At 34.3% G+C, this 19,992-nt stretch overlaps 1 protein-coding gene across 7 annotated transcripts; it reads left to right on the top strand.

Moving 5' to 3' along the window:
* The first annotated feature begins 4,601 nt into the window (after positions 1-4,601).
* Trl (Trithorax-like) lies at positions 4,602-19,939 on the top strand. Of its 7 annotated transcripts, none has more exons than XM_014230832.3 (8): positions 4,602-4,745; positions 6,396-6,741; positions 11,522-11,758; positions 11,853-12,075; positions 12,172-12,516; positions 13,217-13,354; positions 14,897-15,396; positions 19,761-19,893. In XM_014230832.3, exons 2-8 carry the CDS (start codon positions 6,547-6,549, stop codon positions 19,821-19,823), a joined length of 1,701 nt encoding a protein of 566 aa, XP_014086307.2. In that variant the 5' UTR covers positions 4,602-4,745; positions 6,396-6,546; the 3' UTR covers positions 19,824-19,893. The 7 variants fall into 7 exon arrangements, with proteins under 7 accessions (XP_014086307.2, XP_014086306.2, XP_069967050.1 ...); XM_014230831.3 differs by having other exon boundaries at positions 4,649-4,973; XM_070110949.1 differs by having other exon boundaries at positions 4,650-4,973; positions 19,807-19,939.
* The last annotated feature ends 53 nt before the right edge of the window (positions 19,940-19,992 follow it).

The following is a 19,992-nucleotide window of genomic DNA, read 5'->3' on the forward strand; positions in this document are numbered from 1 at the left end:
GTCAATGATTGCATGATCACTCGTGGCGTCAGCAATGCTTCGAATGAGATTGGTAAAACGTCTAGATTCTTGTATAACTCCCCGCTCGATATTTTCTCAAATAGTACAAATAATCTCTATATTGCCGCTTTTCAAAACAGATGCTCAAAAACTTATGTATATACTTATACTGAGTTGAATATGCGCGTATTTCTATCAGTTGATGTCGTCGAATTTTGTTTTTAACCTCTTTTGCTACAGTTTCCAACGTCAGACGTCTACTTATGACATGCAGAGACGTAGGTATGCACGTGAGTAACTGTCTTTTAGAGCAACAAGGAGCGCGCAGAGCATGACTGAGTGACTTTACCTGCACAGTTTTGTTATATTTGTAGGTAGTAATTGCATTTATCTAGTTGATAGGGTGAGTTTCGGTCATGATTTGCTTTATTGGCTGATGTATTTTGCTCTTCGACTTCGGCATTGTTGCTTTCACTTATTTTTTTCTTTTACTCGTAGCATACTCCGAGGGAGATGTATGAATACGGAGCGAAGTATACATACATATGTACTCGTATATACTTACACATGCACAAAATAACTGTATATGTCATTGTCAAAATAATTGGTTAACTTTCTTGCAGAGCTTCAATCGAAAATCTCGTGTCCATTCTCTTCAAAAGAATTTGTTTTAGTGTTGTTGCATTTGTATTCCTTAGTATTTATTATCTCTGGCTAGAGCACAAAGAGTACCACAGAGCCTTAAATAGGTATGCGCTATCTGTTATGTGGTAGGTGGGTATTAAAATACATTGATACTCAGTAATGAGTTTTGTTGTAGAAGTGAAAAATCTAACGTATAGTTAGCTAGTCTGTAAATAGCTAGACGCACAGTGGTATAAAACTGAAAAGTTTTTCTTCAATTTCCGAATTTCTGCATAAAATCAAAATATAAAAATATGAAAAATTGCCGTTATTAATACTAAATATTGTAGTTATGCCTTTTAAATGAAATGTTGACTTTCAAATACAATTTCACGAAAAAGGACTGGTGCATTAAATTTTTTTTTTGTCGGTCCGCGTAAAATTTATTCAGATGGTATCACTAGTCTCATCTTCTTTATAAAACTCTTTTTGACTTGGAACTTAGAATGGAATTATCTCAAAATCTCAAAAATGTGTTATTGTCAGAAATAGCGTTCCAGTATCAATATTCGATATGGATGTACCGGTTCCACGGAAGCGTTGGCAAAAAAACCCACGCCCCCTGATTATTTATACAACTTCGTGTGAGGAATCTAGTAGCCACGGCAGTGCAGTCTATGTAACAGTAACGAACCCGGATTTCTCAAAACTATTTTAGAAATCTTTTCTGCCGACAAACAGTGGCCTAGTTCTATTTTAACAAGTTTGAATTATTCCATAAAAATAAAATTTTGACATAGTATGTATGTATGTTCAAATATTTGCATAAAATAATGTCTGCAGATAAATACTATTATTTATTTTTTTAGTTATTTTTGCGCTTATTTTAGTACGTATATATATATGTACACTTGTGTGTACCCCATTCATAACGCTTACACTCTTGTACATACATATTTACGCTCATAAGCATATTTGAGATTTTTCTCTGTTTTGATTTTAACTGTGAAAGTAATAATAAAAAAATCGCTTGCACCTCCGCTCACCACTTTATTTTATCTAAATAAAAAAAGTTTTTTTTTCGGTGAGTACTTTCTGGATTGAGATGTCAAGAGGCCGCAGGAGAATCAAACCTTTGTTCAGCCTGCTCTGGCTGGAGCACTCTAGCGATGAGTTTGAGAACGTAGCATTGTCAATAGGACTTTTGTGTTTTTAGTCTTTTGAATTGACTTAAATTGACGCGCACGCAGGCAGCAGGCAGTCGGGCAGACAGACAACGAAATCGGAGATGGCCTGTCTCTATTATTGTGCATTGGTGTAGTATAGATTCCCGCCACTCTCTGTCACTTAGATGGTCGCTCCGCAGCAATATTGCTCCCATAACAACAAGTGCGAGTTCGGCATTGTCGCTGTCGTCCATAAACACACAAAACACTTTCAGTTGAGGACCGTGAAATTTTCTGGCTTCTGAGTGCCAAAGTAGTAGTGGTTCAAAGCGCACGACGCCACGGCTAATATAAATCTTAAATGAACGCAACGCAACGTACGTCTGATGCTGCTTAATTAAGGCGGGAAACAGGTGTTTGTTGCCTGACTGTGCGGAAAAAATTCACAACGAGTAGCTTGTGTGCAAAAATTGTAAAATTCCTTTTGAAAAATTTATTGCAAGCATTTGCAATATGCCGAAAATTATGGTGTATTTGTTGTATTGTGCTTTATTTTGCCACACAGCCATAGTAACGACACCCCCGCAAAACCGCAATAGACCGTCTCCAGTGAAATGGGCCCGTTAATATACTTACATGCTCGCTTGCGTCAATGCCTTGAAAGTCGCAAAGCGATTTTTATTTTGGAAAATTTTAAGTGCCTACTACTTGATGCATTTGTGTTGTAATTATGCACTTATACTTATATACAGCGCTGTCAATAGAACTAAGTACATAAATACATATGTACATATGTGTGTAAAGGCACATAATGAAAAAAATAACAAATACTTTAATTATTCATGATTATATTTTCATTTGAAAGCCTTTTATTTTGCATTAGGCACCTTTTTCGCTTTTCTATTGCCGCATGTGTGCCGAATCCACATTGTTGGTAATTTATGCGCTTAACATTAATACTTGAAGCATTTAGCACACACTATTTTAATATGTTCATTTCTTATCTACATGCATGTGTAAAAATATACACACAAACAAACATACCCACATTTCTCGTTCATACCCACCGAATGGATATTCGTTCGTTCACTCTCCCATTAGCTTTTCGCATGTTCAAAAGCAACTTGTGTATAAATTTCGTCTCCAACGGCGCTACATTCCCTCAGCCATTTATCAATACACATACACACACATATATATACATATATAAATGTACTATAAGTATGCATTTGTATTTTATATACGCTCGAGGCCACATTTCAACTGAACTCGCCACTCGCAATAACCGCTGTGTATAATGAATTCGATCTATGCCTGCATATGTATGAATGTATAGTTGCGCCTGCTCCCCATAACCCCACCACACTGCCTATCAATATGAGGCACACGAGCGCACATGAGAATGAGACAGAACATTCGATTTCGGCGTACGTGTTTCGCCGATTGTAAAAAGAAATCGGTGAGCTTGTTGGAGCAGACCCCAACTTGTTATGGTTGATATTTGTTACCCTCTTCACGTTGTTGCTGGTGGGATTAGCTAGCCTCAGCAGTGTTGGCATTTAGTAGCGGCAAATGACAATCACCGGGTTTCACATACAAATCTACATACATACGTACATATGTGTGTTTGTATGTACATAATCGTAAGATATGTTTAAGTATATATATTTGTGGGTATACCCGGTTGTTCATAGTACTCGAATATTTTTGTTGTTGTTTGTTCGACTGGTGGAAGTTGGCGACCAGCAGTGGAGTCTTGGTGCTGCCATCCATTTAATAGCAATATATTTTCAATGAATACTTTTTATGTACATATGTACATACATATATGAACTTTTATATTTACTAAAGTTACCGTTATTACGATAGTATAGTATTTTATTAAAACCGTTTTTGGAGTCCTATTCAGTTTCATTCCGTTGCTGATAAAGTTGTTGGGTTACCGGTGGCTTAGAACCTCAGCGCCCGTGCGCTCTTGTTATATAATATAACGTGCTTGAAACTTTCTGTGTGGATGTAAGTACATACTATGTGATAATGAGAAGGAAAATTCTACTTAAAAAGGTTCAAGTGCACATCGATTACGAACTTTCGCAGAACCTGCTCTTTTATATAAAATTACATTTCTATACTCATATGTACATATGTATGTGTAAATGTAAATACATGAGCCTGTGAGCATAGTGATCTCTAATCGAAGATTGCTGTTTTTATACAACTCCTTTCTATTTATTCAATGAAAATCTTGATTAACTATCAAATTCTAATTGGAATTATTTGTTTTTCTCCTCTTTAAAGTATCTATATATCTATCTGGTAACGCTCTCACTTTATTACAGAAAACTGTACTTTGAGAAGAGCGGCCATCTTGCTCTATTTACAAACCGCATACTCACTATTTATGCAAAAACAACAAGCTGCGCTGGCACAGCAACGTACGAGTAATTTTCCCCGTATAGAGACAAAAACGTGTATTGTTAAACTGGCCAAGATAGCGATTTGTCTTTAGGGTCACCATGTATCAAAAACACGAAAAATCTACGAAACCTTTCAATATATGTAGAAGTGCTTCAAATGCAACTGATATATTTAAAATTAAAAACGCATGATTGTTGTTTCTTTATAAAAAGAAAGCAAGCAAAGCGTACATTTCTGAGTTTCTTCATGCCCTAATCAAAAAATGTAGCTCAAGAAGGTTTACGTTCGTAGCGAATAAAATCCGCTACTCTATTATAATGGAGTGTTGGTAATCATACCCGACGCTGTCAACGTCAATAGCCGACTGCCTGCGACGGCGCAACGACAGCGGTGGGGAAGTTCCTCGTCTTCGTTGACTTTGTCATGAACGCCGAGCGACATCAGGCGAGCGCCGAGCATCGAGGAGCGAGCGAGTGTAGCCAACGAAATATCGAACTCAAATTTTTAGTTGGAAATTTTCTACGTTGGCGAGAAGTCGTGAGTAACAAATTTAGTGAAAGCAGTAGCAGAAGCAGCAAAAGCAGAGTTTTTTTTGGCTGGCTGACTGCTCTGTGAGATTTTTCATCCATTTTAGTGCCCACTCTGAGAACAAAAATAAATTCAGAAGATTCTTTCATAGATTTTGTAAAGCGGGAAACTTTAAAAACAGAGATATAATCCGCAAGTGTTTCCTTTTTTTTTTGGTTTGGTGCTATTATTTATCAAGTGAGTGTATTAAAACGTGATGAAAAATTCAGGAAAAATGGAATATGTACTTCTTAATTTGTAAGATGAAGCCTTTTCGTAGAATTTCAAAACGCTATATAAAATAAAGTAATTCAATAAGATACGTTTTTGGAAATTATAAGAAAACAAAGGAGAGAAGTGGTTGTACATTAGTTTTAAGTAAAATAAAACAAAAATTCCGGATTATTAGAGAAAATTTTTTATTTCGTGTCGTGGCGCTAGTGCAAACTGTACAGCTTGTGGCTTTGACCGTATGAGTATTCAGAAAAATGATACAGAGAAAAATATTTGTTAACCGATGGCTTGTGCAGTGTTGTTCGTGTGGCTATTGTGGCTACCAAGTGTGAGTGCTTTTGGCTCCAAACCTCCCAAAGCTTTGCGTCAATGGCAAAGGGCAGGATATACGTACAAAAACACACATACTTACTCACCACTGTGTAGGCTTGCTTCGAGTTTTGAAAATTGAAATTTGGAATATTTTTTTTTAATAAAAAAACGACATTTTTTTGAATAAATTTGAGAAGTTACAAATGATTTTCAGGCAAGATATCGATATCGGGTTTACCCATTTGGGAGCACACACACATCCGCTCACATAACAAGCTGAATCAACAATTTAGATGAGGGGAGCATACGTTTAACATTTCCACTCCTGATTACGTTGGCAAACGTCGTTTGAGTATGTGTGTGTGTGTCGTTCAGCTCAGCGCGATTGTGGGTTTTTTATGAGTCGGAGCGAATGAATTTTTCCACACGTTTGAAATGTTGGTATGGTGGTGCTTCGCAATGAGCATTGCGCAGTAGCAAAACATTCAGGGCAGCGACGACGGAGGGGTAGCTATGCAAGTCTTTCGGCAGATCGTTCGTCGTCTCGTAGTCACTTCTTAAACAGTCTTTTTTAAATAAGAGCGACAGGGAGGGTGTGAGAGAATCGTTGGCAACGATTTTGCCGTCTACGTGTGTAATTCAAGTCCAAATTTCCCCTACCAACATTTCAATAGCGAGTGTGGCAGAGCGCATAAGAGCGAGTGAGACATGTGGATGTACTCGCGCCGACGAGCTGCGCATTGTCGACGTTATTTGTGTAAGGAGAAGCAAGTGACGACGGCGGAGGTAAAATTAAGGCCTTTTGAAATTTCACTTGGTGATTTCAGGTTTATGCCATAAATACAACAACGTCTATGAGAAAAAAAAATTAAAATAAATACACAACATAAGCTCGGTGTCAATAGAGAAAAAATGTTTGAAAATTTTATGCGGGTTAGTCAAATGTTAAGCCTATAATTAGTGGGGCATTGTAAGATTTACTGTATGGATAATTAGGGAACATTATATAGTCGTATATATGTATGCGCAAATATTTTAAAATTTTATAATTGTTTATTTCTACTTTTATTGCAGTTTAAGATACAAACATATTGTGGAAGTCTAGAGTGCTACCAGCGGAGGTAGACCACGGAATATCGTAATTTTCTTACGTTTGTTTTATTTTTTTTTTATTGACAAAGTGCCCAGCGACAACGACGTTTAACGCCGTTGTAACGTTGGCTCGATGATGGCATTGCCAATGAACTCACTTTACTCCCTTACGTGGGGCGACTATGGCTCGTCACTGGTGACGGCCATTCAACTTTTGCGTTGTCACAACGATTTGGTGGACTGCACTTTAGCTGCTGGCGGGCGCAGTTTTCCAGCGCATAAAATCGTATTATGTGCAGCGTCACCGTTTTTATTGGAGCTGTTAAAGGTAAGTTGTTTATAAAAAATATATTTTGATTCATCATACATACATATAAAAATATTTACGTAAAAATATATATATACATACATAAGTGTTTAATATATTTTTTTTATTACTGGCAAAAAATGTAATACTTATCTTTTCGAAATTATGTAATATAAAATAACTGATGTTTATAGAAATTAATTTTTATTATTTAAAAAACAAATAAGTTTACACCTGTCTAAAAATGTAGCCACTCGCGCAAGTACCCCCGAACCAAATAGAAAAGTAAACAAAAAGAGCAATGAATTAATAACAGTTTGTTTGTAAACAGAGATAATTTTTCAGATGGTTTAATTCTAGGTGGATGTCTTTTAAATCTGACGATTGGCATACATTTTAGGCCTCAGTCTCAATATGATGCGTCCAAAGAATCTCTCTGTATGCTCAACTAAACTCACAAAATTGAACTCATACGTAAATAGTTGTGGTGCACCACACTCACCCGCACACATCACTTGCAATTTGCGCTCCGCTCTTCTATATGCTGCTAGATTTTACCGCTCCAGAGACTTTCTGTCCATCAGGGCTGGTGGCATGGCCTCTGGCCTTGTTTGTGTTAAGCCGGCAAAGAGGACTGTATTGCTTTAAAATCTAGTATGAGAGAAAAGTATGGAGTGTATTTTACAAATATTTTTCTGCAGAGGAATTTGCCAGTCAATGTCTTTCCAAAAGTAGTTAATATAACCGACGCTGAGCATATCTCTATAGGTACAAATGCAAGTAGGCACGTCTAGTATAAAAGATTCGGCCACCGAACTGATTATAATTGTATGTATGTAATAGCTTTGAAGAGTGCACGTAAATTGTATGGTGGCGCAAGAGGCAGGCAGAGTAGAGTGTCAAACATCCACTACGGTGTTGGAGATGAGTAGCGGAGCAGCACTTTAATTTTCTACCACGCAGATTTTTAGAGATTTCCTTTAAAGATTTGTATTAGTAATTGAGGCAAGTGAGGAAATATCTCCCTCTGAAAGTGTCGTATGCACTGTGTCATATATATTACACCATCATCGTTGCCTCTTGAACAAGTTCAACGAGATTCGTATTTTATATTCTCGCATCCAATTAACTTGATTGTCTCGAATTTCGGTTGACAGCGAACTCGGTTCAGAGCGGTACACAAACGAGTTATGCCGGCTAATGTAAAGTGAAATAAAATTAGCGCACGGGCACAACGCGCCCACACTGAACAATCAAAATTAAATTATATATTTGAAATAAATTTCCACAAAATAATTATGTATTATATAGACTGGTTTCATATACAATATATTTTTAATTTCTAAATATAAAAACGTATCTGTGTACGATATATGCAACATATATTATATATACTTAAGTATCTCAACGTTACTTCGTTTCGCTGTGTATTGCGGCCAAAGTCGTAAAAGTCACGCAATCGAAATGGTCACACACTGCTCCTCTTTCGCTACCTGTATATATTATATATATGTATATGAATATCGACTACTTTTGTGAGTGAGTGAGAGCGGTGAGCGACCGCAATTTGCTAGCACTGAACATAAGCGTCAGAGTGAGTGCACGAAAGAGTATGTCACACATACACAAGAGCACAAAAACCTTCATACAAGTAGTTCTAGTATTTAATAACTCTTGTGGAAGAGCGGAGTGCCGTCAGGGGCATGGTACTCTGCACTGCGCATGCTGCGTTTATTGTTCAGCTATGTTTGCTTCGGCTTTGTGTGTTGCGCCGCGTCATGTCATTGTGCTTCGCTTCGCTCGGGTGACTCGTTAAATTTCCATTGCAAAAACATTTGAGTATATTCATATATTCGTATTGCATGGTCCAAATGCTTGTGTTTTGGGTGATTTCCCCTTTCAACGTACTCCTCATATCTACTTGTATGGCAAGATATTCAGGCAGATATTTAGATACATATAGCTTAAATTTGTACAAATATCTTGTGTTAAGCGACTTTCCCCGCTTCAAAGACATTTTTAGTTATTTTTTTTTCTGTTAATCAACATAATATACATGTGGTCTAGTCATATTACTCTCCTTTTTGTGCCTAAATGTCCAAAGTCAATAATCGACTCAAAAAATACCGACAATCTTTGTATACCCTAAATAGGGTATATTAAGTTTGCCACGAAGTTTGTAACACTCAGAAGGAAAAGTCGGACATTCCCTAAAATATGTTTGCAAATGATCAGCATGATGAGTTGAGTCGATTTAGCCATGTATGTCTGTCCGTCCGTCTGTCTGTATCTACGCGAACTCATTCCCCAGTTTTTGAGATGTCGATCTGAAATTTTGCACAATTCCTTTTCTCCAAGAAGCTACTGGAATCAAATGTTTGCACGAAAAACTTTTTTTTTTGATGAGATATCTTCACGAAATTTAGCATGAGTTTATGACCTAGAACGATAATGCAATCTCCGAAGAAATTGTTCAGATCGGATCACTATAGCATATAGCTACCATATAAACTGAACGTTCGGAATCAAGTTTTGTATAAAATCTTTTGTACTTGTGAAGTGTATTATAGCTTCGGTGCAAACGAAGTTACCGTTTTTCTTGCTAATCTTACAAACGCTTAAAAAATCGTTTAAAATTTTTTCTTAAAGCTAAAAAATGTTGGGGGTTAATAGGCTATAACGAACATTTAAGGTATAATAGTTTGCTAAAAAAAATCCTTATATTCTTCGTACGAGTATTTTATGCCTAGAAGAACACTGATTATAATCGGATAATTATCGGATATGATAATTAGTTGGACTAAGTGTTGTATTTTTTCTATCTTATTTTCCTTTTTTTTAAAGACCAAGTTGCAAGCGCTGTGCATTAAGTGTATATTAAAAACAATCAGCTGTTTATCGTCAAAGACAAAAAAAAAACAATGGTCTATATATAGTATTTACATACAACTTTCACAGATTTAAAACAACGAGCATCCACTTTTATACGTTAGAACAATATGCAACAATTTCTAACTCTCACTTAGATTTGTTCTCCGCCGCCGATATAGGAGTAGAGCATAAGAAATCGAAAGAGTTCTGAGGCAGACAGGTATAACATTTAGAGACCGGCAATGACAGCCACTTGTCGAAACAAAACGTTCAATAAGAACTCACTGTGATGTCGCGGATAAAACAAGTGACTTCCTGCGTGCAGTGACTTCGTTGCGCTCTGTCACTTTAGTTAATTTGTACTCACCGTATTGCTGAGTATTAAAATATGCTCCAATAGACAATAAAGGTGTTGGTAGGGTGAGCGATAAACAGCATCAAAACAAAGTATGTATATGTGTGTGGGTATCTCTACATATTTCCACCTCCGTATGAGTCTTGCAACCCTCATCACAAAAGTCCTCCCATTCTAAGTGCGCTCTGAGAATAATAAGAAAAAATGTGGTTAGTAGTCATATGAGTAGTACTAATAATGCGCTCTACTTTCTCCACGCGTCGCATGGGTATGTTTATTATCGGGTCAGGTCGATATAAATATTGACCAAACAACTCAAACTATTCGTTTTGAATTGTGAGTTTTAAAATAGAGTGCGCTGCTACGCTCAGAGATTGGCGGCAGAGCTGAAGATTCTGTGTTTGGTTAAATAGATAAAATTCAGTACTTTGATAACCGAAAATTGCTGGTATAATCAGCAAAGAGTTGATGAGAGAAATTTATCAATTCAATACACACTCAGTGGGGGCAACGTGTGATAATAGTGAGGTGAGCAAATGTAAACAAACCGTTTGTTGGTGATCGATTTAGATACGTTCTAGCTGAGTGTTGATTAAAAAGTCTCCCAACGTTTGCAGTTAATAAGCGCTTTTCCTATTATCCGCGATATAAAAAATATGAATACCTTTGATTCGGAATTTTAATAATTTGAACCCAACTTCAATATTTATTCTCATAACCAAAAACAAGTATCATTGCATTTCTACACGCATAACATGCTGCTTCTATTCTATGCTTCATCTGCAATTTGATTCCTATAAACACAGATTGGATTATTGCTTTAACAAGCTTTCCAAAGAAACAAATTCAAGAGCCTCTTTTTGTGCTGCATATGAGAAAATAGCTATGAAGCACAAATTTACAATAACAATAAAAGTCAACTAACAATTTGACGAATAAACTCGTTGATTTCACCGGATTTTCAAACATTGCACTCAGCAACGCGTTCGCTAATTCGATGAATTTCTCCCTAAAATGACTACGCTCTGCGTTCCATTGTAAAAATTTAAACCTTTTTGTTGAGCGATTCATGATGACAGTTACTGTAGACGCACTTGTGAGTGTACCCGAGTAGAGCAGGAGCTGCGAAATAGCAGCAGGCAAGCATTCTTGAAGCGCCGGTGAGAAGGTGTAATGCTGGCATCTAAAAAGATACTTTTGAGTAAATAAAGATTAAATGGGAAAGTCTTTGACGACCGCCAGAGGGCACATAAACGAGTTTCGTGTGTTGTACACATGTAAGCGCGTTTGTTAGCGCGTGAAAGAGCATAAAGAGCATGAGTAGAACGAGGGAGCGCGGGCGGTGTAGATATGAGACACTGCAACACGGTGAGCTGAAATAGACAAGCTACAGATGAGACGCGGTGCCGGTCATTTAGCCAACATGCCTGGCAATTTCTCTGTTTACGTTTTTATGTAAATCAACTCAGCTGTGCCGCCAACAAACACACCTTCATTTTATAACCCGCTTTTATCAACACTTTGAAATGCTATTTTATTTTGCTTCTCCGTTTTTTTTTTTTTTTTTTTTTTTAGAATACACCATGCAAGCATCCGGTGGTGATGTTGGCCGGCGTCAATGCCAACGACCTGGAAGCATTGTTGGAGTTTGTTTATCGCGGCGAAGTAAGTGTCGATCACGCACAACTGCCGTCGCTGTTGCAGGCCGCACAGTGTTTGAATATACAAGGCCTGGCTCCGCAAACCGTTACGAAAGATGACTACACCACGCATTCAATACAACTACAGCATATGATACCACAACAACACCATGTAAGTGGTTGATGGCTTTTGTAACAACCTTCTGTGCTAACTAAGTGTGTGTGCTGATGTCTCTTTGTTTTTTTTTTATCTTTGCAATTTTTAGGACCAAGACCCACTGATTGCCACCATTGCTACCGCACCACAACAAACCGTACATGCACATGTCGTCGATGATATACACCAAGCTGGTCAGATTTTACAAACGACTACCCACACTAACGCCGCCGGACAACAACAGACCATTGTGACCGCTGAATCGCCCAAGGATGTTATTCAACAATTTTTGCCCGCACGCAAACGCAAGCCACGTGTTAAGAAGATGTCACGTAAGTCACATACTGTATTACTATAGATATCTATTCAATAGCATAGTTTGAAATCACCTTATACTTTATTTCCAAAAATTCTTTGCATTTCTACAGCGTCCGCTCCAAAAGTTGCTAAAGTTGAGGGTATGGAAACGATTATTACTGCACCGACCACTACTACTGTTGTACATCAAACCACACAACAACAACAACAACAGCAGCAACAACAACAACAGCAACAACAACAATTACAGGCACAACAACAAAGCATTGAAAATGGCAATGAGACACAAATAATAACCTCGACACCACACATCAAGAGTGAAGTGAGCAAGGTTGAGACGATTGTGACCATGGACCCGAATATAACGCCGATATCCACAGTTAATACTAGCGAGGTCAGCGCCGGCGGTACAACTCCAGCAAGTAGCACGAAAACAGTTAAACGCACCAAGAGTGGTGAGTAAATACAATTTTACTACGAAGCCCTTTTTTATTTGACATGAAATTTGATATTTTCATGAAATTTGTCATGTATTATTTAGGGGTGTTGTAGAATCTGATAGTTGTCGGAATCAGAATTAAAACCGATAAAAAATGTAGTCGGTGTCTTGACTTGTTATGGGTGTCACGGAAACCAATTATATCGGTTTTGTTATCAGAAACAAAGCAAGTGGGTAGTCGCTGACAGTAAACTTGAGTAAATTATTCGGTACTTCAAATTCATTAAACGCTTTCAAATTTATTCATTTGCAAGTTTTGTCACAATAGTAAACAGCTAATTCGAACTTTGGTTTTGCATATGTTCGAAACGACGAAAATTGAATCAGATTCTGTAACACCATTGAGAATTAGAATTGGTTTGCAATTCTGCCAACTACGCAAATCTGTCTTGGGTCCACAACACCCCTGATTAAGCAGGACAATGCTACTATCTTCGATCACTATAGCATATTGCCGTTATTTGAACTGAAAGTTTTTCTATCGATTTTTTTTAGCTGTGAAGAGTATTAGGGCTAACTTTTTTTCTTCTTTTTTTTAAATTACCGTTAACTTTAAAATGAAATTTACTTTTGTTACTAATATTGCTGGCATTATATATATTTTTTTTTGCCAATAGTGGTAACGGTGTTCTAATTTTTCATTACTCTCATTGCAGAATCTCGTTCACGCTCACAATCCGAACAACCGGCAACCTGTCCCATATGTTATGCAGTCATCCGACAGTCACGTAACTTGCGTCGCCATTTGGAATTACGGCATTTCGCTAAGCCCGGCGTAAAGAAGGAAAAGAAAAGTAAGTCTGGTGGTAATGACACGGAATTAAATTCGACGGCAGAGACAGACAGCGTTATAGCGTCAAATGTGAGTGACATAACAGCGACAGCGGGCGATAGTTATCAAACCGTTGCTGGCAATGTCACTACAGTTGCTGCAACGTCGTCGAATGCACCCATAATTGTAACGCATGGCGGTAGTGCGGGCGGTGCGACTGTCACGCACATGACCACGCTAAAGCAGGAGCAACCGAATGCCGCTACGAGCAGCAGTGGCACGTCCTTACAAAATGTCATACATTTTGTCAGCGAAGAGGTGTTCGGCTCGTAAAACACACAAATTAATGATAAATATTTAGCAGTAAATAGGTATTAAGCTGTTTAAATTTTTTTTTTTTTTTAATAATTTAGGTCGTTTAGAAAGTACGTATGATTTGTAAAAAAAAATAATAATGGTTGACGTTTAATTATGCATTCCCCACGCTTTTCAAGGCTTTTTATCAAGTTAACAAATGACATTGTACAAACGTATATTTTTATCATTGCAGTGTAATATACAACACAACAATAACTCAAGTTACAAAGTTAGTCATAAAGCGGCAGTATCATTAAGCATAAACGCTTTGCGCAAATATATTTTGTTTCATATAAAAAATATACTCTACGTTAATATGCAGTATTTTCTAACATGAAACAAAAATAGCAATAAAAAGTTCAATCTAACGCTCTGTTTCCTTAACAATTTTTTTTTGTATAAACACAAACTAGAATTTATTTGAACGACAATATATTATTTGATGTTAATTTTTAATATATATGTAAGGATTTGCTTTATATTTTTTTAAATATTAAATACAAAAGGCGATTTTTCCAAAATATTTATACATACAGAAATATGAGCTGAATAAAGTGGAAATAATTGTTAACAAAAAAATATCACACGCCTTGAGTTTATTTTCTATTATTAATTTAATTTTAATTTAATTCTGTAGTTAGATTTTTTCAGTTGAACACAACGTTGCTCTCGAGGAAATGTGCGTTATGGACTTTTTATTGTTGACACAGAGAAAATACTTGTATTTGCATAGTTAAAAAAAAAACATTTAAAGAACTATTGTAACCTTTAGATTTCATAAGCAAATGGGTTATTTTCAAACAATTGAGTTGTTTGTTAAAGTATTTAGTATTTATTGTAAAAGTAGGAGTTTTTGGTAAAGCCGTTTTTTAACTCAGTTGCTAATCTTAATGAACAAAAAATCTTAATGAACAAAAAAAGAAATCGCTGCTTCTTAACAATTTGATAGTACACATTGTATCAAAAGAGCAAAAACCTTAAAACCTTAGCGAATTATATCATGGAAAATTTAAAACTGCCAATAAATTTCAATAGCATTTGCAAAATTGGATGTATGCAATTATAATGTTAGACAAGTGCTTTTTATACACACGTCGTTGTCTATCTCTGTCGCCATGCGCCCCGTAACGCCGCATTTAATTTCGCCCACTTTTATATTTCCTTGAGAGCAACTAATACATAAAATTGTTTCCCCTCCCACAACCAGCACCAACCGGCAAAAAAGTTATAACCACAAGCACAGGCGCTGGCACTAGTAATGCAGCAGGCACATCGACGATTACGACAGCAGTCAGCACCATACCACAGGTGCAATCGGTACAATCGCTACACACATTACATACGGTACAAGTGAAAAAGGATCCGGATGCGCAGAATCAAGGACAGCAAACAATGACAGTGACAACCACGAGCGGCGCTGGTGGTGGCCAGCAACAGCAGCAGCAACAACAGCAAGTGCAACAAGTACAGGTGCAACAGGCCACAACGCAGCAACAACAGGCACAACAGCAAATACAACATCATCAAATCATCGATCAATCTGGTAATATAACAACGGCCACCACAACGGGTGGTGGTCAACAGCAGCAACAACAAACTGGTGGACAAATCGTTACACAAACAGAAAATACAGACGGTACAACATCGTTGTCCATTGCGCAGGTGCAAACGCTGCAAGGCCATCAAATATTGGGCAATATTAATCAGGTGAATATGAATGAATTTCAAACTCATTCACAGTTGTAAGATGGATGGATGATGGATGATGATGTTAAGCAGTAGCAGGATGAGTTGGTGAAGAAGTGTTATTTATTGCTAGCGGGGCTTTTAGAAATTAAAAATTAAAAATTTTATACAGCAAACAATTCAAACCAATATGCAAGCACAAATTCCGTGTCAAATATCTGAAATCAAATCAGTCAAGTCCAGCTTACTTATTATTACTACGCTACAAAGTGACAGAAAGCATATAAACACATACACACATACAAAACTTAAACCAAACCACACCCCCCACCCGAAGCCAAAAAAACACATGAAGAATTATGAACATGAATATTAGCAAATTAACTAGAAAACACTAAATATTATAAACTAATACATTTATACAATAGCTGCAAATATTTAATGAGTGCGCGCGTGTGCTACCCCAAGCTGTTGCAACTTCCGCATATATATATTTGTAAAAAATAAGCAATTTTTGCTTTCAAAAATACTTAAAATAGGAAAAGTGAAGAAATACAAAGTTATTGCACTCCACTAAATTTTGCTGCCTTATTTCCTGTGCTATTATACTATTGCGTGCATTAAATAACTTTTAAAAGTAATTTTATGCTATATTTACACATATATACCTATATATATATATATATATATATATATATTATTATATATATATATTAAAATGGAACAACTTAGCTTTGACAAAATTCGTTTGCTTTAACATTTAAATTTAAACATATAATACATAGTTGGTATTTGTAATATAGAAATCTTACAAAATGAAATGGTTGTAAGTAGCATTAAGTTGGTACCAGGTACTCAAAACCTTCTACTTAGCGAAAAGAAAACTATTACTTTAATTTTTTTTTTTCACAAAAATAGTGTGTAAATTTAAATAGAAAACGTTTATTTTCTTTAAATTTCCACTTATTACCTACCACATATTTAAATTTTAAAACTTTAATATTAAATTTTATTTATTGCAACCATATAACAGTTGTTTACTTAAAAATTACTTATTATTATTATATTGTTTATGATTATGAAAAATGGTTTAGCACACAGAACACTGTTAGAATTTTTTGAAAAACACAAAATACATTTATATATTATTTTGTAAAATTTAGTACATACAAGAAAATATTATATAGAAATTTGCAATTTACGTTAATAGCTGTGCAATGTTTATGCTTTCAATGGTTAGTTTCTGACTGCTTTGGCTTCATATTATTTATACAAAATTAAATTGCTTAGTAATGCTTAAAATCAAAGTTGTTATATTATAAATAAATTTTTTTAAAAGAACTAACTAATTTAAATTTGAAATATAGATTTTCTAAAAAAAACAATCATTAATTCAAAATTTTTGGAACAAATCAAACAAAATTAAAAACAATTATTAATTCAAAATGTTTAAAACCAACTAAAAAAAAAATGACAATTGTAATAAAAATACGCATATTGCAATTTTTTTTGGAATTTTTAAATTCTGCAATGTTTTATTTAAGCGCTAATACTAAGCAGTTGCAACAACCCTTTCTAGAAGCAGAAACTTTGCACGGCAAAAAAAAAAAAAGAAAACTACAGTTACTATCTACACTTATTTTTCTTACCTATCCGTATAATTTCATTTAGTCATTAGCTTGTAATTATTAATTTGACTTCTTTGTTTTGGTTAACGAATTATGAATTGAAAATAATAAAAAAAACCAATTTTGAAAACCAACAAAAAATACTAATTTTTGGATTTAATTTTTTCAATGAACCCTGCCAAACCCCACTACGTTTTACTCATTTGCTTTGTTTTTATTTATTTTTTGTTTTTATTTAATTTATTTTTTTTTTGTTTGTATGTATTTTTTTGTTTCTGTTTTTATTTATTTTTTGTTTTAATTTATTTTTGGTTTTTATTTATTTTTTGTATTTTTTGTACATTTGTGCTTAATTTTATGCTTTTTTTGTACTCGTATGTATGTATGTAATTTTGTTTTTTGTGTATACCATGCTTTGTTCTGTATATATTTACCGTTTTTGTGTACAATATACTTTTTAGCGGCGTTGGTTTCGTTTATATACTTTTCTTACTATAAGTATACTATTATATGTGTGTGTTTTGCGTCATAATTGTATATTCTTAACTCTATTTATGTATTTAATATTGCATGCTGTCTTTTTGTATAGTTGTATATAATGACTTGCACTACGCGCATGCGTAACTGCAATAACTATGTATGAGTTGTTTTTTTTAATAATGTTTCTGTATCTTTGTATGTTTGTGTATATGTATACGGTTGTGCAGTGCGAGGAGCTTGCACTAAATTTTATTTATATAAGCTGAAAACAAATATTTTAGGAAATATGGTCAAGGCACAAGAGTTGCAGTGCCGATATATTCTAAATAATATATGATTGCGTAGTCTTTACAAATGCCATCTGATCAATTTTGACTCGCGCAGTTTGAGTTTAACGACGTGCGCAAACCCATTTTGAAGGCGATAATAAAGATTTGTATTAAAATACTTTAAAAATTAGGTTTTTTTTGTCAGTACGGTTCTTAATTGTTCTGATGGTATACATCGTTGCACGTTGTTTACCTCGCCTTTTTTTTGTGTGAGTAATACCTAACAGTTTGGAAAGAAAATTTAGGCGTGTGTAGAAAAATTTAGGTGTGTGAAGAAAAATTTAGGTGTGTGAGCGAATAGCGTTTAATTCATTGACAATATTCCGATAAGTATACATATTTATGTACAACAACAATGAGAGAAAAATCTCTTAAATTTATTGAAATATCATATTAATGTACTTCTTGAAGGGTTATAACATTAATAGACGTATTTATTTACCTTTAATTTTATTAATTTGATTTTTTTATTATTTAAATATTTTGAATTAATTTTAATTTAATATTTTTATTAATTTAAAGCTTTTCTTATTAACTTTTTTTTTTTAAATAATTTAGTAGTTTTTTTTATACAAGTTTAATTGTTTTAATTAATATCATTTTATTTTTTCACGTTTTTAGGAATTTTTTTGTATTTATTAATTTGATTTTTTATTAACATTAATTTTTTTTATTCATTTAATGCATTTCTTATTAACTTAAATGTTTCTTTTTTATTAATTTATTTCATTTAATTTTACTGTTTTATTGATTTCATTTGTTTTTTTTTTAATAATTTGATATTTGTTTTTTTTTATAAGGTTGAATATTTTTTTTGTATTGAAATTAACTTTTTTAATTCGAATTTTTTTTTATTAATTTGAATTTGTTTTTATTGATTTATGTATTTTTTTTTTAATAATTTGATATTTTTTTAATTTGAATATTTTTGATATTGAAATTAATTTTATATTTGAATTTTTTTTTTATTAATTTAATATTGTTTTTACATTGAAATTAACTTTTTTAATTCGGATTTTTTTTATTAATTTGAATTTGTTTTTATTGATTTAATTATTATTTTTTAAATAGTTTGATATTTTTTTGTAATTTGAATATTTTTTTATTGAAATTAATTTTTTTATTTGAATTTGTTTTTTATAAATTTGATATTTATTGTTTTTATTAATGTGATTTTTTTTTTATTAATTTGAATATTTTTTATTAATGTGCATTCAACTGCTGTTGAGGTCGCAACAACTCCCAATTTACTCGGTTTTACTTATTTCTGTACATGATCCCAAACAAAATTATGTTAATGTTCTACTTTGTGTAATTATAACCTTAAACATACTTTTTTTATTGCATTTATTTATTATTTACTTAAATATTGTCGTTGAGTTTAATGAGTGGAATTATTATTCTTTTTATTTCATATAAATTATTGATTATCGGCCATATTTTCGAGCAGTTTTGGTAATAAATTTACATTGCAGATCATACAAACACCCTGTAATAATATTACGTAATATAGGTTATTTAGATAACCACAAAAGTTCAGTTTATTTAAATTTAGGCACACCACAGGTCCATCACATTCACTCTCCATTGATCTTGTCACTAATCAACTGTTAACTATATTGATCAGCATATACGAAAAGTAATTTATCTCGTCATTGATGACGAATTTTTATGCTGAAATATTATTCAAAACTCGTGACTAATTATTGCATATGTACTACTCATCCGAATATAACATTAATCTCATTAACTTTGCATTTTATTCTTATCTTCTCTTTCTTTTTTACTGTGGCTGCCTCGTATCTCACCAAACTTAACAAAACAAAAAACAACAAAAAATCAATATAACGAATAAATTACATATTTGCATACAACCACATCTAACAATGAACTACCAAACAAAAAAACATCAATTAATAATAAAAAATTAAATAAAATAACAAACTAGGGTAACAATAAGAACATTTTGGTAAAGAAAGTTTTCATTTTGAAAGGCGGTAATAATACGTAATGATGAGCCAACGATATGATCAGCGGTAGTGGAGGAGGCGGGATAGGCGTGATAGGCGGGAGCAGTGGTGGCGGCAGCGGCAATAGCACCGGCAACAACAGCAACACCATCAGCGGCAGTGTGGTGAGCACCACACGCCTCAGCCGTGCACAGCAGCAGCAGCAGCAGC

The sequence above is a fragment of the Bactrocera oleae genome, chromosome 6 (genome assembly GCF_042242935.1).
Source record: "Bactrocera oleae isolate idBacOlea1 chromosome 6, idBacOlea1, whole genome shotgun sequence".
In the NCBI taxonomy this organism is placed as follows: Eukaryota; Metazoa; Arthropoda; class Insecta; order Diptera; family Tephritidae; genus Bactrocera; species Bactrocera oleae.

Coding starts and splice junctions, on each gene's coding strand:
- Trl (XM_014230832.3), top strand. CDS start 6,547: ATGATGGCATTGCCAATGAACTCACTTTACTCCCTTACGTGGGGCGAC. Junction 12,517..13,216: donor AGTTAAACGCACCAAGAGTG/GTGAGTAAATAC, acceptor CTCTCATTGCAG/AATCTCGTTCACGCTCACAA. Junction 13,355..14,896: donor CGTAAAGAAGGAAAAGAAAA/GTAAGTCTGGTG, acceptor TCCCACAACCAG/CACCAACCGGCAAAAAAGTT.